The sequence below is a fragment of the Anser cygnoides genome, chromosome 22, assembly GCF_040182565.1.
Source record: "Anser cygnoides isolate HZ-2024a breed goose chromosome 22, Taihu_goose_T2T_genome, whole genome shotgun sequence".
Classification (NCBI taxonomy): Eukaryota; Metazoa; Chordata; class Aves; order Anseriformes; family Anatidae; genus Anser; species Anser cygnoides.
Window position 1 is genome coordinate 6,251,928 of NC_089894.1, and position 18,178 is coordinate 6,270,105.

Consider the following 18,178-nt stretch of genomic DNA (forward strand, 5'->3'; position numbering starts at 1 on the left):
CTGGCGTTGTGCAAAGCTGTGCTCAAGTAAAAGCAATGCTCCCAAATGATATTTCTTTAATGATCTTAAATTAAGGAAATGGTCTTTAAATTAAGACAGAAATAGGAAGAGCCTTGATGTGAGCTAACAAACACCATTGCTCAGGGAAATGTGTGGGGGTTTGATTATCTATTGTTCATCCATCTCAAACAGAACAAGGCTACAATCTCAATTCCTTTGTTCACAAGCTAAGAATGTGGAGTCCCAAGTTATGTTCACCATCATATCAGACTCACTCTTAACAGCACCCGAGCCTCTCTGCAGCTTACCCAGAGTCCAAAGAACTTTTTCTGCTCCTCCTTCCATTGAGTTCTGTAGAGAAGCAGACTGTCTGGAGTCAGAAATTGTATCAAAGACTCAAAATGCTCGAGCAATGCATTGAACTTCAGATGCTGTTTATTAAACATCAAGGAGTTCGCTGCCCGATGTCCTGGTGTAGTACAAGAAGCAAGGAGATACGGTCATGGAAGCGGAGAAGAAAAGGCTAAAAATCTAGGGCTATCACTTCCAGGAAAAATCCTTCCTTCTTACAAGAACTTCAGGCTGACATGTGCTATCCCGGTTTCGGATGACATACTTAAGCTGCCAGCACCTGGCAACAACCTCATGGTAGCCTCCTGGGCACAATCGGCTCTCAAGTGAATATACAATACAGGCTACCTCTAAAACATCCAACTCAGAGGCTGCTACAGTCACAATCCTTAATACACCAGGCGCAAAGACAGGTTCAAAATTAGTCCCTTGCAACAGAAAGCACCAGCTTCACTTAAATGAAGATGCAGAAGAGCATATCGGATAAAATAAAAATGAAAAGGCACAAACATGAGCAGAGAACATGCTTTATTGAGAAGTAGATACAAGAATAGCACATTCTACCACATCATGGGAACAGGGTTTAGCTTCTGCACAAGAATGGCCTTCTTCCCTACTCCACAAGAGATCTACCTTGTTGGATAGTTTCATGAGTATCTGGAGTTAGTTACAATACAAGAGCAAAGGGCATGAAACAGCAAAATTCAGTAATGCCCACAAAGTATACATCATGTACTGATGATCTTTTTTTTTCCTTTTCCTTTTTCTTCTTTTTTTTTTTTTCTTCTTTTTGTTTTTTTAAGGGAGGCAGAGAAAGGCAGACAACCATCAGAAGGGCAACAGAGAACTTTTCCACGTAAGGATGGGTCAGTGGTTAACAGGAAACGGCTCCTACCTACCAGTACATTGCAAGTGCTTCACTTCAGTCACCATTTAATGAGAAAGCACTGGAAGTTTAAAGGAAATTGGCACTACGTGATGCTGCCATCATCTACTCCAAGACTGTGTCCCCCCACTTTTAATCCCATTGGAGCCATATAGCAAACTTGTGGCACAAGGACAGTGGTTATACTTGAAAGCCATTGTACGATAGTTTCTTCCAGTGGTGCTGATGGGACAGAGGAAGTAAAAGCTTTTTTGTTTTACAAAGACAAACAAGGATGCACTGTCAGAGAAGCAAACCATCCACGTAGCTAACTGGAGATGCCACTGATGCACAGAACGTATGCTGTAGGCAATCCAACAACTGACAATATTTGTATTTCAGAGTTTCTGTGGCTGTTTGGACAAGGCTATCAAATATCTATCTATAGTTAAGATTTTATTTCTTCAGTCTAGAGAAAAAAATCCTCTCCAGTAGGAAGAGACATATGATTCAAGGAAGACCATTCTGGGAAAAAATATCTCCAGTGAAATATACTGAAAGGGGCTATTTCTGTGTAAAGGAACCCACCAACTCGAAGAGAGAAACCAGGAAAGCAGCAACGTGTAATGAAAGAGGTCTCTCCAACAGATGTGGTACTGTGGTAGCTCCAGGAGCCCGTACCAAGAGCAACTCCATGAAGCATGTGACTGTGATGTTCTCAGACACTTAGCCTTGACTCCTCTGGGGTTAACACTAACAATCACACCACTCAGTTACAAGATATGTAAGCTTCTGACTGCACAATATTAACTATGTGAAGACCTGCTATATTATACGGAAAACACTGCTGAAAGAGGTGGCGTGTTACCTTACTAAAACTATCTGATATATGGAATGGAACAGTCCATCAGGCAGGACTAGTTAAAATGCTGAAGTCAGTGTAATTGCAGCTCGTTAGAAAACCAGACTTCCCCCAAACAAGCACTATTAGACCTTGTTCAAAAGCCACAGAAGTTATCTCCGTTACTTACAAAGCAAGGAACCTGAAGGAAGAAACAACCAGATTACAGGACACAACACAACCTCATTGGAATAAGAACGTGAGGGTAAGACCAGTGACTGGACAGGTACAGTACCAGATATCAGAACTCCTTGGGCCAGTGCTGCTAGGAGCTTTGTTTGGGTCCTATACAGATCCAATCCTTGCAACCTCATTGAGGCCGAAACATAAAGTTCCTCAGAACTAGCGTCTGTGGTGTGCACAAAAGATCTGGGCCAGAACAGTACCAAGGGGAACTGATCTTTCGGGAGGGTACTGTACCAGCCAATCACAACAGCAACAGATACAACAGAGATCCCTAGGGTATTTCCTACTGCTGGGGTTCACTGGCTTCAGGAGTGACAGACAGTTAAGTTCCCTTAGGAGGGGTCCATTTCAAACAGCTGGGATCCATTATCTTATTGCTGTTGGATCTTTTTGCCTCTTTGGCTATCCATTCATCAATCAGATCCTAGGGAAGAGAGCATGAAAGGGCGGGTTAAAAACAAACAGTCCACGATGGAGAATTATCCACGGTACAGCACCAAACATCAAAGTCCAGAAATCTGCAGATGACTAGCCCACTCACTAACTGCTGAGCATGACAAAAATACCAACCCTTCCACAGTGCTCTAGAAGCACTTCCAACCATACTGATAAAACTACTTGTAGCTACAAAGTCTCAGGGAAGGGGAAAGGAATGAGAGAAACTGTTCTATATTCCGGAATGTATAAACCACTTGTCTCATTTCTAATGAGGATACAAACGTGACACATTCAGGATTCCATGAATTCAGCTCACTGCTGTCTCATACATTTGCCCAATAAAGGGTTGGCATGATGAGGAGCATGATGGGAACGCTGATCCATTGCTCCCCTAAAAGCTGCTTCCAATGAGTAATGTTATTCCATACAGAAAAAAAAGTACAGTTGATGCAGCGTGTTTCTACACTACTAAAGAATAATGCTCCATACCCATGCTTTGTTTTACTAGTTACTGCATTTCAAAATTACGGTGCTCCCCCACTAGAATCCAAAGGCTGGGAAACCCAGCACAAAACAAACGAAACGCTGACTCCACTTCATGTGAATGTAACAGCTAAATGCAAAGAAACAAGCGCAGAAAGAGCCATCAGAAATCTTACCTGTCTTTTTAGGACCAGGTGTTTTCCCTTCCAGTACTTCAGCATCTGAAGTGCCTGCAACGTACTAACGATGTCAACAGGGTTTACAGCGGTCTCCTGGCTGATTTCTGCAAACCAGTATCAGAGGATGTTAGAATAGAAACAGACTCCACTGCAATACCCTATAATAGATAGTTTTCAACTACGAGTCTTAGGCAATGCCTTGTGAGGTGATACACACAAAATGCCTTGCAGATACTAAGGAGTGTTAACATGCAGTGTTATTGCTGCTGCCTGACTTGCACCCTTTGACCATCCTGGTTATCTGCTTGTCTGTGGTCATTTCGCTCTAGAGGACTGATCGATTACAAATAGCTTGAGAAAACTCAAGATATGGATACAAGCCATGCAGAGCTGTAGAGGAACAGCCCAGCTCACCCAAAAACTGAAAGCCAACCTAGATGAAGCGCTGGGGAATAATTAGTTGAAACAGAGCGTCATAATGATTTAGTGATACTGCTTTTAGGATCCAAGTTAGTACGGTGCAACCCTCTCTAAGAAGGCATAGCAGCTTTTTCAGAACAACCCTGATATTGCTATGAAATAGTGCATATTCCTAGGGACCGTTTTGAATATAAACATGCTATTAAAAGAAGTTTAAATAGTCTTAGCTTTTATCTAAAATGTTTGAAAGCCACTCGGTGTAGCCACTTTTCTTTTTAAAATTAATATTCTAATCTAGACCTGTATGAAGTTCTTTACTGAACCTTTTCCAAAAATGTTTTTAAAAGAAGAAACCAGTACATAGTTTCAAAACTCTGCAAGGTGGCTTATTGTTAACGGTGGCAGGACTGGAAAGGAGCCATCCCCAAATACAGGAACATTCCACTGGCTGTGCTGCTACACAAACACCTGTATGCATGACCTACCCCACATTTGAGGAAAATGAGTGAACAGGACGCCCTGGTATGCTCCTGGACCGACTCACAACAAGTTTATTTAGGTTGAAAACATACCTTTTATAGAGATCTCTTTTCCTTGGAAATTATGCAGGTAACGAAGCAGAACTTCCTTCCAGTAACTACGGTAGCTGATGAGACCCAAATCAGACAGAGGACGTTCTGGAGAGCCAACTTTTTCTTCTACTTTAGAAAGCAAATAACCTGTAAAGGAAAGAAAAGTTATTTGTCCTTCCTAAACTACTTTATCCTGACTGTTACCCTCCTCAGCACAAGCAGAAATCGGGTATAATGACAACTGCTCAAAAGTCACCAGACACGTTAGATTTTTTGGTGAAACTGTCATAGTGGACAGAATGTTTCCAGAATTTCTCTCTTTATACTTACTGAAGTCAATGAGCATTTTGCCATAACCTTGCCTCATGTACTGAGGCATTGTCAGGATACAGGAAACATTGTAGTTGAGAAAAGAATTCTTCTCCTAAAACCAAGAACACAGAGAATAGATTAACAGATCTAGATCCGCACCCACAATTGGGTATATCAGAATCCCAACAGAAGGAACAAGCCTGTGCAACTGATACAATAGAGGTGAAAGGATCAACGGCAGAAAAAACCTGCCTAACAACAAGTAACGTGGTTATCCTTCAGCTACCAGCCTAGCTTAGCGTCTTACTTTATTAGCCATTGGGTGTTTAGTGCAAAATTTTAAGCTTGGGATGGCGGGGCACGGAGCTGTACCTGAGAAGGAGCCAGTAACACTCTCAGTTATTAACGCTCTCCCTTGGGATTAAACAAAGAGATTGCCTATTTTTTCAGGCAGGCAACGTGACTGAGCAAACAGGGCACAGAATACAGTTCAGAAAATTGCCTGGTACACTCTAAGCTCAGCCAGTGACTTTCTTGGGGGATCTGTTTAAGTTACTTGAACTTCTCAGCTTCTCCATCTAAGAGTTTTTATTCCTCCAAGTACTTTATAAGAAAAAAACATGGCGACTAATACTTTTTTTAGATGTATTTTTCCTCTACATCTTTTTAGATTTTGTTTAAACACTACTTTTGCCAATATTTAAGCCACCATTACGCTTACAGGTGACAATAGTTTATCTGAGCTGATTTGTTTTTTGCTAGTAATGCCAAAAGATGCTACAGCAAAGCACCTTCAGTCCCCGCAGTGAACAGTATGAACTCACACGGAACAGGTTTGAAACTTTATCTCCTCCTGGAAGCAACAAATCCTGAGACTGCGAAGACTTGGAGAAGAGATGCAGTACTGATAATCTGTGTCCTAAACCTCATCCTAGTGATCTAGGATAATAAGTACACAAAGTTTTTTTCCAAACTAACCTTGGAGAAATATCCTATCAGGTGACAGCCAGTGTTGTCAGCTTCTGTCATGACATAGAACAGGAAGGGTTCAACATCATAGTACAGTGTTTTATGGTCCAAGAAAAGTTTTGCCAGCAGACACAGGTTTTGACAGTAGATCTAGAAGCAAAAGGAGAGTAGGATACACCTGTTTATTATGGCGGAACACGTCAAGCGTGGAGAAAAACAGACATACAAGGGAAATGAGAAGAAAGTTCTGAATCATCTGAGAAATAGCAGTCTAATAGAGCAGCTGGGCTGGGAAACAATTCCATTTATGATGAAACTTGGTAAGCCTAGCTTCCTAAGGGTGGGAATTTGTTTGTGATATTAATCTCTGAATGTTCAAAACATCACATCCTCGGTGAAGGGGAGCAAAGGTTGCATCTCTGCTTGCTTGTACTGTATTGTATTTATTCCAGCCTTCAAGGTCATCTGTGGTAAATACAAAAGACTCCCCCCAACTTCCAGCAATGCAAAAGTTAGCTTTTTTTTTTTATTATTTCCTTCTGAAGCCTTACAAGACTGGACGCAACTAGAAACAGGGCACAAGCACAAGGCTACTACCTAGAATCTGCAACAACTGGTTCAGTGCATGTTCTACCTTTCAACTGAGAGTTAAGGAGGTCACCCCCGGTAACATCACGCTACTTCCCACCGTAACACAAGTTTGACTGAATATCCACAGCTAAGTAAGAGATGGGCAGTGGCAATCTACTGAGGCCATGTGCGGAATCTCCCCGTTCATTTGCAGAAAGGGATCTTGACACAGATCTCCAAAAGCTACTGAGCCAGCACAACACGGACAACAGATGGAATTGCTGGTGCACAACAGCTCTGAGGAATAACCACAAAGAGAATGCAGACAAAACGACTGCCAGAATTGCAAAAATGGACAGATCAGACTGTAGTAGCCTTTCCTCCATTAGAGAGAAAGGGCCACTTGCATCCTGTTTCTCTACAGAAAAAGCAGTACTTGGCACGTTTGAAAGATGGACTCCACATTCAAGAATGGCTTATTATCGCAATTAGTTACCTTGTTCTTTTTCCCATCGACTTCAAAAACTGAAATGGAGCCTTTGCGGTAGATTTCATCACCCGGTGGATGCTTCCAAACACATTTTGCCTATGACAAGTAAACAAAATTAAGGTGACACTACTGTTTTAAGGGCAGAACAGGTTACAACAGCTACTGGATATACCAGGAAACACACAGACTTTTTAGCTATGATAAAAAAAATTAATTCCAGGTCCCTTTTCTGTTCCTCTGTAATCCCCTAAATGGGACAGAAATCAAGCCCGTACCTAGAAAAAGCAGCCTTTCCTTCTAAATGACACAATATTCTCACCTACCGAAGTGAAGAACTGAACTAACAACAGTAATAATGTTTAAAAACATCTAAATGCTCACAGCTGATTTAAAGCTCAGGAATCACATCTACCCCAACCCTTACCATGTGTCTGCGCAGTATTGTCTGGCTCTTCATGTATTTGAGACAGAATTCACACATGTAGAGACGTCCCAGGCGAGCGTACTCCTCTGGGTAGGGAGAATGATACCACGTATCCAGTTCGTAACGGCCAAAAGCAATTGTTTTAATCATATTGCTGCCTTCTGTGATCTGGCCCTGGAGCCGCAACTTTTCCTATTAATGAAATCAATGGATGGCTATTAAAAAAAGATTTTAAAAGATGTTGAGAGGAAGGGGCCCTGTTTATTTCCCTCAGGGAAATCCTTCACTTCAAGTCTTCTAAATTCAAGCAAACTCCGTCTCAGCCCTGTCCATGGGCAGTACTTACCGAGCCTTCCCTTCATCAGAAAACATCTTTAATCAGAACTTAGCAGCATGCTAACACTAGGATCCTACTCTCTCTGTTACCAAAGCAATGTAACCTACATGCAGCTTCATACTTCTTCCCCCATCTGCAGGGAGAGGGATACAGCCTAATGCCCTGCCTTCACATATCCCAGATGCAGTTGTCACCAGTAAGCATTAAAATATGTTTTAGTTCACTTCTGGAGATGTAAGGTAGCTTTGAAAAGCACCTACAGAAACAATAGAAGTATTTGAACTCCAATTCAAAGCCATTGGCTCATATCAATACGGCTTTTGTCTTTTGTTTTTAATCACTCCTTAGGTATTGTTTCAGCAGGTGAAGCTATCTGCTCTCTCACTGAAAAGAAACACCTGTTACATAGGACTGTTACTAATTACTGCTCTTGCAAGGCACTGTAGCATTCATGTCTGAAGATTTTCAGCTCCAGCTGTTCTTTCAACAAACCCTCTGAATGACTGGCACTTCAGCGTTATCCCTAGCCTAACTTTGCTGACTTGGCTGGGCTGTAGAAGTTCTTGTAAGAAAAGCACCTACCTGCACAAGTACCACAAAACCCAGAAAACATTCACATTTCTGAACAAATACATTTACTATGAGACATATTATGATTTAGAAGTCTCACCAGGTCCTCAGATGCCCGTGCTTGTGCTCTTCGGAAAAGCTCAAGGTCATATTCACTAGTCAGGTTTTCAAGTAGAGGTTCCCTAGTATTGCCGTAGGTTTGTCTGTGCTCCTAGAACAATAAAACAATAGGAGTTTTTGCCGCCATACTGCAACCAAGCTGTTGAATCTTGCAGCTTTATTAGCTGAGAATGCTGCAGGATGACTGCAAAAGCCAAACTCCCACTTGGTGGTCTCATTCCAGGCAGGAAGGAATCAAAGAATTGCTGCTTTTACCATGTATTTTTCTTTTTGCTCCTTGCTTAATCCTGAGTTCCTCTTCTTCCTGAGCTCAGCTACTTTCTCTTTGTACCGAAGCTGTCTCTCAGTTGGTGCCTGAAACAAAACAATACAAAAGAAGTTGAAAGCTTCTTTAGGCTTCATCCACTTCAAACATTTTCCTGCACCTTCTCACCCTAAAGAACCTCTGCCCTTGCTTCTATTTTACCATGTTTGCTGTCTCTGAACCAAACCTGCACACGTGAGAAAGCACTTCAAGTACAACACAAGTATGTAAAACAGTAAATTTTTCTTCCTTCTGTGGCCTGCATTTGTCAACGCACCTCAGTCCCACAAGACAGGGTGCATTCCTTATGCGCGGCTTAATCATGTGGAAAGCTCAAAGCTGACTCATGAAATCATCTTGACTCAAGCTCAAGTCTCGTGAACTGAGAAATGTAATTCCCTTTGGTTATATCCTCTTTGATTTAGTCAGAGGAAAATGGTAGTTTACAGTTCTGCAGAAATTCTCTTGTCATACACATCAAAGCACACAGAAAAGATCATCCTGAGAACATTTCCAGCCTCCTTTGTAATATTACTGGCCAACGCCATTTCTCTGCTCTCACTAGCTGTTCCAGTCTCTCACTGAAGGGATAAAATAAATTTCCCTCGCTGAAACAAATTGGAGATGGCAAATGGGAGTGTCAGGACTCAGCACAAAAGCTTATCTGACAAGTGAAGAAGGGAGATCAAGTTAAAGCCTTTGTCACTGGAAACCACCAGCTGAGGTTTTTCTGCTTTTAACTGAGCAGCCTTACCTGGTGTCTGGTGGCGTGCCTGTTGTTGTCATCCTGCCGATGGGCCAGCATTCTCTCCTCAATCTGTTTATCTCGGCTCTGTGCTCGCACCTGGAAGTCAAAACTCATCTGTCAATACTGCAGCAAACTACCATCAAAGCTTTCACCTTTACCATTTCTCTGCTTATGTGAATTTTCTGAACTGCAGTTCACAGATGATTTGACACACAAACACTGCTGTCTTACAGCTAAAGACATCAGCTGGAACACACTAATACTGTTTTCTGTTCACAAATGACAAGTCTTGGCATGTTGTTCCATAAAAGCACAAGGAAGATAAAACAGAAGACTCAGTTACCTTGCACTCATCTGCTGAGAGATTATGATACAGTGGGCATCCTGATATGGAGAAGTGTCGCTCGTGTTTTCCAGTTAGGTGGCCTGCAAAGAATCAGAAATAAAAGCTTTTAACATATGTTCATAAAGAGGTTTAAAAAGTATCACAGATGGTCAGATAATGCATACAAGCTTCTTGGGGAGATATTCAGTTTATTGCCAGCGTGGCAGGAGGAAAACATTTCATGGTTCACTGCACAAGCTTTAAGAACAAAGAAAGAAAATCCTTTTCACTCTAACTGCATTTCATGCAAGCACCCAGATATATTAAACGACTGCATTCACTTGTTTATGAAAACCTGCTTTTGTCAGAGACCAGAACCCTGCCTGCAAAACTCTGCATTCTCCCCCCACACCTGTGCTCACACTCCTAACTTGCTCTTTATCCCATCATCTCCCAAACATTCCCATCGAGACAACACCTCCAGAAGAATACACCTGCTGATACGCTCCACATCCCTTCTCTATACCCACTTCTCAGTAATGTTGCTGATCCTAAGTAAGTGCATATTGTTAAGTTGTATAACTCATCTGAGGGGGACTTTGAATATCACCGCAGGAAAGCAAAAATCAACAAATTAATCCTGGAGCTGAAATTACCTAAAGAGTTACAACCAGGAGTGGGACATTTCATGTTGAAATTGTAGCTTTCATGGAACCGGCGGCGCTTAGGGCGGTGAGACAAGTCACTTCCAGAATCCTTCATGGACATGTCCTTGGCAATGCTCTCATCATGGGATACATTTGGACTGGAGATATCAATATCAGACTCTGAGGAAGGGGCATTCCCGGTGGGGGTACGAGGTGGAGACTCATCATGATCCGCTGCATTTTTAGTGTCTGAATAAAGATCAAGATGTTACAAATTGGTCTGAAAGAAAGCTTTCAAAAAAATACGCAAAACAACTCTGGATAACTGTCTCACAGCCTCTATCCTCAGGATATTATACTGTGCCCACAGAAAACGGAGTCACATACTCCTTCCAACAGCATTTTCCATACTCTCGACACCTCACTGCACCCTACGTACCTCTATCAGAGAAGTCAACCACTTGCTCAGTTTCTGATCCAGATGAACGAGTCTGCCGAAGCGGGTATTTCTTTGGAGTCACAGGAGTGGGCTGCTGTTGGCTGCGAGTTACCCTCCTTGTAGAATAGACAGGCTCTTCTGCTCCAAATGACGGTGGATTACGAACCGGGCTGGAATCTAATTTCATGGAAATACCATAATTACATCTATAATAACCACTGTAATTCAGTGAATTGCCTCACACGTGCTCTGAGGTCTGTAATACTAACATCTGACAGCTGGGTATCAACACAGACTTGCGTCCTACTACTGGATGTTAGCAAAAAGATAGGTCTCTCTTGGCTCTGTTCTTCTGAGCTTACAACTTAGACACTTGTACAAACACTGAGGAATCTGGAATTAGATCCACTTTCTCTGGATGCAATTACTTAATTAACTAGTAATTACAAAATGACTCCCATTTGCAAAGCTAATAACAGTTAGCTTAGATAAGAACTATCAGCATTTAAACAACCCTTGAGAACATCAAAGCTGCTTTTGGTGTGGAGCTATATTTGGGACCCCATTTATGGTTTTGTAAACCTATACTGCTCAGACTATAAAACTGATTATTTTGAATGAAAATATTCCTTTCATACCCTAGCAATATCACAAGCATCCCATATGCTAAAACACCTTTCCTCTCGTTTTTAAAGCCTAACCACCAGATGACTGCGCACGTCTACTTCTTACCTGCAAGAAAATCTGTCACAAAACACATTATTTGACAAAGTGTATACACAAAGCAACAGAAGAAACTTATCTACTGTCATTTCCTCCCCTTATGCCCCCATATGGCAGCTTATTAATTAACAGACAGGGAATGGCTCCACTAAAACTAAAATTGAGGAGATGGACACATTCAATGCTTCCTCTTACACTCTAGATGCCAAAGTAGAAGCATACAAAGTAACTATCAATACATTAATTACAGTTTATTGCAAAGTAGCATCAGCAAGTCAGGAGGATACATCTCCCTTGCTGTACAGACAACCACCCAAACAAAACAAAACAAATAAAACTAACACTTATCCTTAAGCACAAATCCGTCTAGCTTGTCTATGGTAACAATCTGACTAATTAGATGGTAGGTAAATCTTTACAGTTCTCAGAAAAATCAGGCAAAGCTGGCAGCAGAACGAAGGGGTTTGATTCCCACCCCCTTTAAGTAGACAGCTTTACTTTTTGAACTGAGGATACTCAGGTTTTGATTTCTACCACCAGTGGAAGTGCTACATTTCACCAACAGGCACTTATAAAGACTGCTTTTTACCACAGTATATTAAAACCCAATGAAAAAAAAAGTTAGATTTTTTTCATTTGGGTATAAAATCCAAGCGTTTAAGCTGTAAAGGTCAGGAACGTGGAATACACCAAGCCTCCTGCCACTTCTGCGTTTAAGGAAACAAATCATTCACCTTGAGAGCTCTGACTGAGCCTGGCCGAGGAGCGGGTTACGCGGGCAGACCGCCGCGACGTGCCGTCGCTTTCAGAGCTGTCTGTGTGCTCGGGATCGGTGGAGAAATCGGAGTCTTCTGTCCCGTCTGAGCTACTGCCTGCATTCCTCTACAACGCCACAGACCCAGACATTAGCACAAACGCACTGGAATTTGTATACTGTATTTTATACTATAAAGACACACAGGAGATGTTTGATGCTAAATAGGTAAAGCCACCGGCCCTGGGGGTGTTTAAGGAAAGGTTGGACGTGGCGCTTAGGGACATGGTTTAGTGGGTGACATTGGTGGTAGCGGGATGGTTGGACCAGATGATCTTGGAGGTCTTTTCCAACCTTAATGATTCCATGATTTTATGACATATTCAAACTAAGAAATGCCAAGCATTTTCCTCCAGGGGCAGTATTTTTGTGTAATATACAGTGATAGGCAATGCCTGATGTAGTAGCAGGTTTCTGAAAACAGATTAACTGAGAAAGCCCACAGCAGCACACGACTTTATTTGAAGTAAAAGCTAAATGAAATTTGAAGGGCGGACAGGACATGGCGCGAGCTGGCTGGTCCTGGTTCGCGCTGCCAAGCCAGCAGCGCTCCCACACCAGCTGCTCCCCAAAGCAGCAGAGGAGGAAACCCAAGAGCAGCAGGTGCTGGAATAAACAGAGCCTGGGCTCCCTGGGGAAGGCAGCAGGGGACGGGCGAGGCGGCGCCACGCGAGGCGGGCCGCGCACACGGCAGCGCCCGCCTCGCCTCAGGGCTCCGTGAGGGCCGCAGCCTCCCCTCAGCCCAGCCGTGGCGCGAGCGCGGCCCCCGCGCCGCTTTGTTTTGCGCCCAGCGGAGCCTCGCCGGCGCCGGCCAATCAGAACGCGCGCGGGAGGGAGCCGAGGGGAGAGTTCGCCAATGGGAATTGAGAGAGGGAAGGGGCGGGGCGGATGGGCATGACTGACGGTGGCCGCCAGCCAATCAGTTCGAGCGTCGCTGCCACAAACATCCACCCCGGGGGGGCGGAGTGGGATGGGGGAAGGGAGGAACAAGGCACGCGCGGGGAGGTGACCGTTGGGGGCGTAGACGGGCAGCCGTGAATACCAATCAGCGGCCAGCCCGGCAAGACAACCCAACCAATACGAGGCCACCTCTCCAACTGCCTACCCAATGGGAAAAGCCAGGAGGCGGACCGCGCTACAGGCGGGGGGGAAGGAATCGGTAACCGTTGGGGGCGATGAGTGACGGGCACAGCGACCAATCAGCGCCCGGCGGGCCCCTGCGGCAGCCATTCAGGGAGCGAGGGGGGCGGGCGCTGGGGGGTGAAGGCCGCTATTTTCCCCCCGGTTTTGTGCCCGTAAGAAGCAGCTGAAAGGGGGCAGGGAGCGGGGGGTCGCCGTAGCCCGGGCCGGCCGCTTCACCGCCGGTCGCCTCCCCACTCCCCCGGCCGCGCTCACCTTCCTGCGCGGCATCCTCGGTGGGGGCGGGGGCAGCGAGGTTGCTTGGTCCCCGGCGCCCCCAGGCCGTGAAGCGGCGTTCGCCGCCGTGTTAGCGCCGGCGGGCTCCGTGGTGACAGCCGCGTCTCCTGTCCTCCGGCACGGCTGCTCCGGCGGCGCCAGCCCGCTCCCGCCGCCAGTCCCTGTTCCCTGCTCGGTCCCTCACGCTTCCGCCGGGACACGGTCCACACCCCCCCCGTCACGTGACCCCCGAGCTAGCCTCACGCCAGCGGGCGCCGCCATCTTAGATCCGGGCAGGCGGCCCGGCGGCGCCGCTGCGGGCGAAGCCGCCGGCGGCCATCTTAGTTTCGGGCGCTGCGGCGGCGGCCATGTTGAGTGCGGGCATGAAGCCGGCGGGCTTCCCCGGGGAGCGGAGCGGCTGTTTTCCATAGGCAGCCATGTTAGGTTCGGGCAAACCGCGCCTTCCCGCGGCGGCCATCTTAGGGCCGGGCAGAGGCGGCTTCCCGCTTCCCGGAGCGGTTTGGGGGCGGCCGGCGGTGAGTCCCCGGGGCTGTTCGGGCGGGGGGGGGGGGGCACCGGGGCCTGTCCCGCTGCCGGGAGCGGCCTCGCCGGGGTCCCGGCTCCTCACAGCGCCGGCCCGGCCGGCCTCGCTTCCCTGGGCGGGCCCCGCGGGGGCGGGCTGCCTCGGGCTCCCCTCCCCTCGCTCGGGAGGGCTCTCGCCATCGGGGTAATTTTTGTACCCTCAAAGCGCTCTGTGGGGAGCTGCTTTCGGTCAAGGGTCGCCTGCGAGCCGTTTCCTCAGTTGTGGCTAAGGCAGGAGTTGCTTGAACGTAATATATCAACAATACGAGTGCAAGAACTGGGGTAAAAATAAGGGTGTTTAGTCAAACACATGATTTCTTTGCAACTGTAGTTACCTCTGCTCTGCAGATCATGAAATTCTCAGGGTCTAATCCTATAAGCCTTGTGAACGCACATCGTCCTCAGCTGTGCAAGTAATCCCACGGCATTTCTTTCACTCCAAGCTGTTATTGCTCCTAGGTGTAGCCGATCTCCCGTGAGATGTTGAAAGGGAAACCTGAAGAAGGAGTCGAGATGAAAGCTCTCTGCTTCTGCCCAAGCAGAGAAGAAGGGGGAGCGGTATGTGTGGTACGTGAAGTGGGAACGTTCGTATTTGTTGCGAATAAGCATATATGCAACATAAAAATTGTGCACACGAAGCACATGAGAACTCCAGGTAGGGGAACAGCTTGTTCATAAGCCTGGTCACCTCAGTGAACCAGTTTGCAAACCTCCTGGGGTAAGGTGATTGCAGCAGAAAACGCTGCTGCAGGAATGCACGTATTCAACGTTACAAGAGCAGCATTGGTGAAGACAGACTGAAATTTAAGTGAATCTCAGATTGCGGTTAAGCCAAAATCTAGTGATAGGCTAATGAACATGATGCTCTCAAATTATTAGTTTAAGATTATAATTTCTGTTTAAAACTATTGCCCCAAAGGGCAATAGGAATGAGAATGAAGAAAAGCGTGCTACTCCTTAATAAGTGGAGAAGGGAAGAGTTAGTCTGAACACATTATAGTTGTTATCTCCCATGTATTTTCCATGAGACAAAGCTGAGACTTTGCAAGAGTGAATGTGTTTAATGTTGCAAACTGCTGAAAGGCTCTAATGGAAATGTGGGGCAGTCAGGAGCAACGAAAAAGCTTTTAAAGGTCTTACAGATTGCATCTGCATCTTTTCTCTTCTTGCATTAAGTAGAATCTATCTTTGTGAGAAAAGTTACAATTAGCTTAAAAGGTGGCTTTAACATAACATATTTGGACTTTGCAAGCACCCAAATTCAACTGCAGGATGGAAAGGACTAAATATGGTGACCATGTAAAAAAATTACACATTACCATATCACATTGAAACAGTTACCTGGCCAGGCTAGCTGAAGGATTCCTCTTTTGAAAACTATGCATCGTATGAGAGCTATAGCACTAAATTGTTAAAACAGGAAAAGTATTAATTGGAACTTCCAGGTGTTATTGCAGCTCGTGAAACAATACGCATTAACATAAACAGAGCTTAGCAGGACTTATCGCCAGCATCAGGATGTTATTGGAAAAACAAAGCAAACAGCAGCGGGTGGTGGTGAGTAACTTTCCTAGAGGTGGCAGTGCTCGACCAGAAGCCTGGAATCCCGTTCCCCATACTGTCTTATTGGCTCCTCCTATTTGAAATGGTAATGCCAACTAAGTCCTGCGTGCAGTTTGAACGCTGAATCTATGTAACTAGAGTGTCCAGTGTGTTCGGAGAGCAGGGGGTAATGACGAGGGAAGATGGCCTCATGTTTGCTGAGCTGCCTCATCTTCTCAGAAGGGCAGTGATCAAATCATGCGATGACCACGATGGAGGTTTTAAGGTCTCTTCTGTGTTTGTGCATTGACCGGTAGTTCAGGCTGTTGGGATTTAACATCTTGTTGCTACACGCTTTAAGATCCAGCCTAAACTTAGGAGGCTTCTGGTAGAAATAAAATCTGCATTTTTTTTTTTTAAATGAATTTGTATGTGGAGGATGTGTACACACCTTGGCCACATGCCAGGGATTAGTATCGAAGGAGTTCCGTTACCAGCATTTGTCAGAGCTGAAATTTTAGGTCTGTTGCGGGGGAGAACACGAAGAGATGGGAAACCTGAGAGGCTGCCTGTGCCTGCAGGTGCCTTCCGCATTTGGCTTCACCACTAGATGTCAGTGCATGAAACCACTGCACCCTGGGCGAGTGAAATTGGGAATTGGTTTGTAAAGTGAAGGAATTATACCTTCAGCGTGCAAAATCAGTGGAGCCTCTGCCCATACATATTTCCACCGGAGGTAAACCCCCTCAATGAGGTTCTAAAGCTGCACTTAGTCTCTTAAGTGTTCAAATTTTCCAAGTAGGGGATGAGGAATTTCTTGGTGTCTCATCTGAAGAAAGTTTAGCATGTGCTTGATGTCCTGAAATTAAATGACACCAAAAAGTGAGTTTTGTTTTTTAAATCCTAGGTTCTTGTATATATATGCGTGTGTGTGTATATATCTGTATATATTCTAAATGGCTACTGATGTCAGCAGAGTTAGCTACCAAAAAATCTAGCTAAATCTGTTGAAGTCTGTCTAGGCCTTTATCCTCACCAAAACTCATTGAAACTAAAGTGTCCTATTTAAACAGAAGTATCTCTTGCTGAATCTTAGCAAATATAGGCGATGAAAAGGGAATTTACACACACACAAAAGGTCTCCATAAACAGATATGGGCATCAACAGGCTGAAATTAGATTAAAACTCCAGTTTAATCCCTTGGTTTCCACTTGCTCTGGAGACATGGCATTGAGTGATCTACCTGAGGGATCTTAATGTAGCCATCACTTACGGTAGTGATAATAGAAAGTAGGCTTGTTTATGTAGGAATTAGGAAGCAGAACAAATGCTTGTAAATTACTTCAGGTTTTTCAGTTGCTAAGTGCTTTATAAATGTTAAAGCAATCGCTTTAATTGCCTCGTGCATTATTTGTTATGCTGCATTCCTACAGGGTTACTTTACCTGCTTAAGCATGTTTTAAGGCAAGTAGGACAAACACCAGGTGTTGTTATAGCAGACTTTCATTAACGTACTGTATTTCAACAAATCTTACTTGCTTTTAGGCACCATCTCAGTCCAGCCCCGGGGGCTAGAGTTTCGGAAAGACTGGGATAATGTTTGAGTGCTGCAACTATCCAGAGCATTGTTACACAGATACGAAGATCCAGGATGGCTGCTTCACTTTACTTTCACGTCTTCTGAAGGTGAGTTAGAGGTGACTTTCATCTGGTTGGGGTTCCAGCCTGATACCTTTCAACGTGTGGTTTTTAGATGTGGAAGGTCAGGGCAGTAGAGCAGCGTCAGAGAACCTGTGGATCCAAGCATGTGAAACTTGAAGAATTTCTGATCCCAATTTGATGTGGCTTAAAGCCTATACTGAAGTGGGTCACTGTCTCTCACGAGGGCACTTTTACTGTACCTGAGGCCTCGCTGCTGCTTGCTGGTTGTATTTTTGGACAGGTCCCTGAGCAACCTGATCTACGTTGGCCCTGCTTTAGAGCAGGGGTTGGAGCCTAAATTATTCCCTCACTAGCCGAGGAGCTTGAATTTGGTTCTTGACTGGATTAAACAAAGTCTAGTCGGTGACGTGCAAACAAGTTAAATGCTGGTACGTGTATACAAATGGTCGGAGGTGCAAAGGACAGAATTTAATGGGGTAGAAAATAGGCTGGGGGGCCTGGGCTGACAGCGAGTGCAGCCTTATGTATTTTCTGAGCCTTGGCTTGTTCAGAGCTGAAGAGGCCAGCTCTCCACTGGGCACTAGTACACGGTCAGAAGCAAACCTAACAGCAACAAATGTGCTGAATTCAGACAATAGTAGTGCTGATGTTAGTCTAGGCTGTTGGATTTATTTGCGGATTGGCATGGTATTTTTTTTTTACTCCCATGCGAATAAAAATATGCACCAGCTGTTGTACATCAAGAGGAGCCCAGTTTGGAGGACGTGTTTGGAGGCAGTTCAGCAACCAGTTGACGACTAACCCTTGTT

The 18,178-nt window shown here is 44.9% G+C and overlaps 1 protein-coding gene across 1 annotated transcript; it reads right to left on the reverse strand.

The window, feature by feature from the left end:
- Positions 1–862: 862 nt before the first annotated feature.
- On the reverse strand, positions 863–13,830 carry KAT7 (lysine acetyltransferase 7). The gene is made up of 15 exons (XM_048051797.2): positions 13,583–13,830; positions 12,108–12,255; positions 10,651–10,827; positions 10,221–10,460; positions 9,583–9,665; positions 9,246–9,335; positions 8,443–8,541; positions 8,168–8,278; positions 7,161–7,352; positions 6,743–6,832; positions 5,686–5,826; positions 4,726–4,819; positions 4,396–4,542; positions 3,401–3,507; positions 863–2,727 (listed from the first exon to the last, which is right to left on the reverse strand). The coding sequence occupies exons 1-15, from the start codon at positions 13,595–13,597 to the stop codon at positions 2,626–2,628; spliced, it is 1,836 nt and encodes a 611-aa protein (XP_047907754.1). The 5' UTR covers positions 13,598–13,830; the 3' UTR covers positions 863–2,625.
- Positions 13,831–18,178: the final 4,348 nt, after the last annotated feature.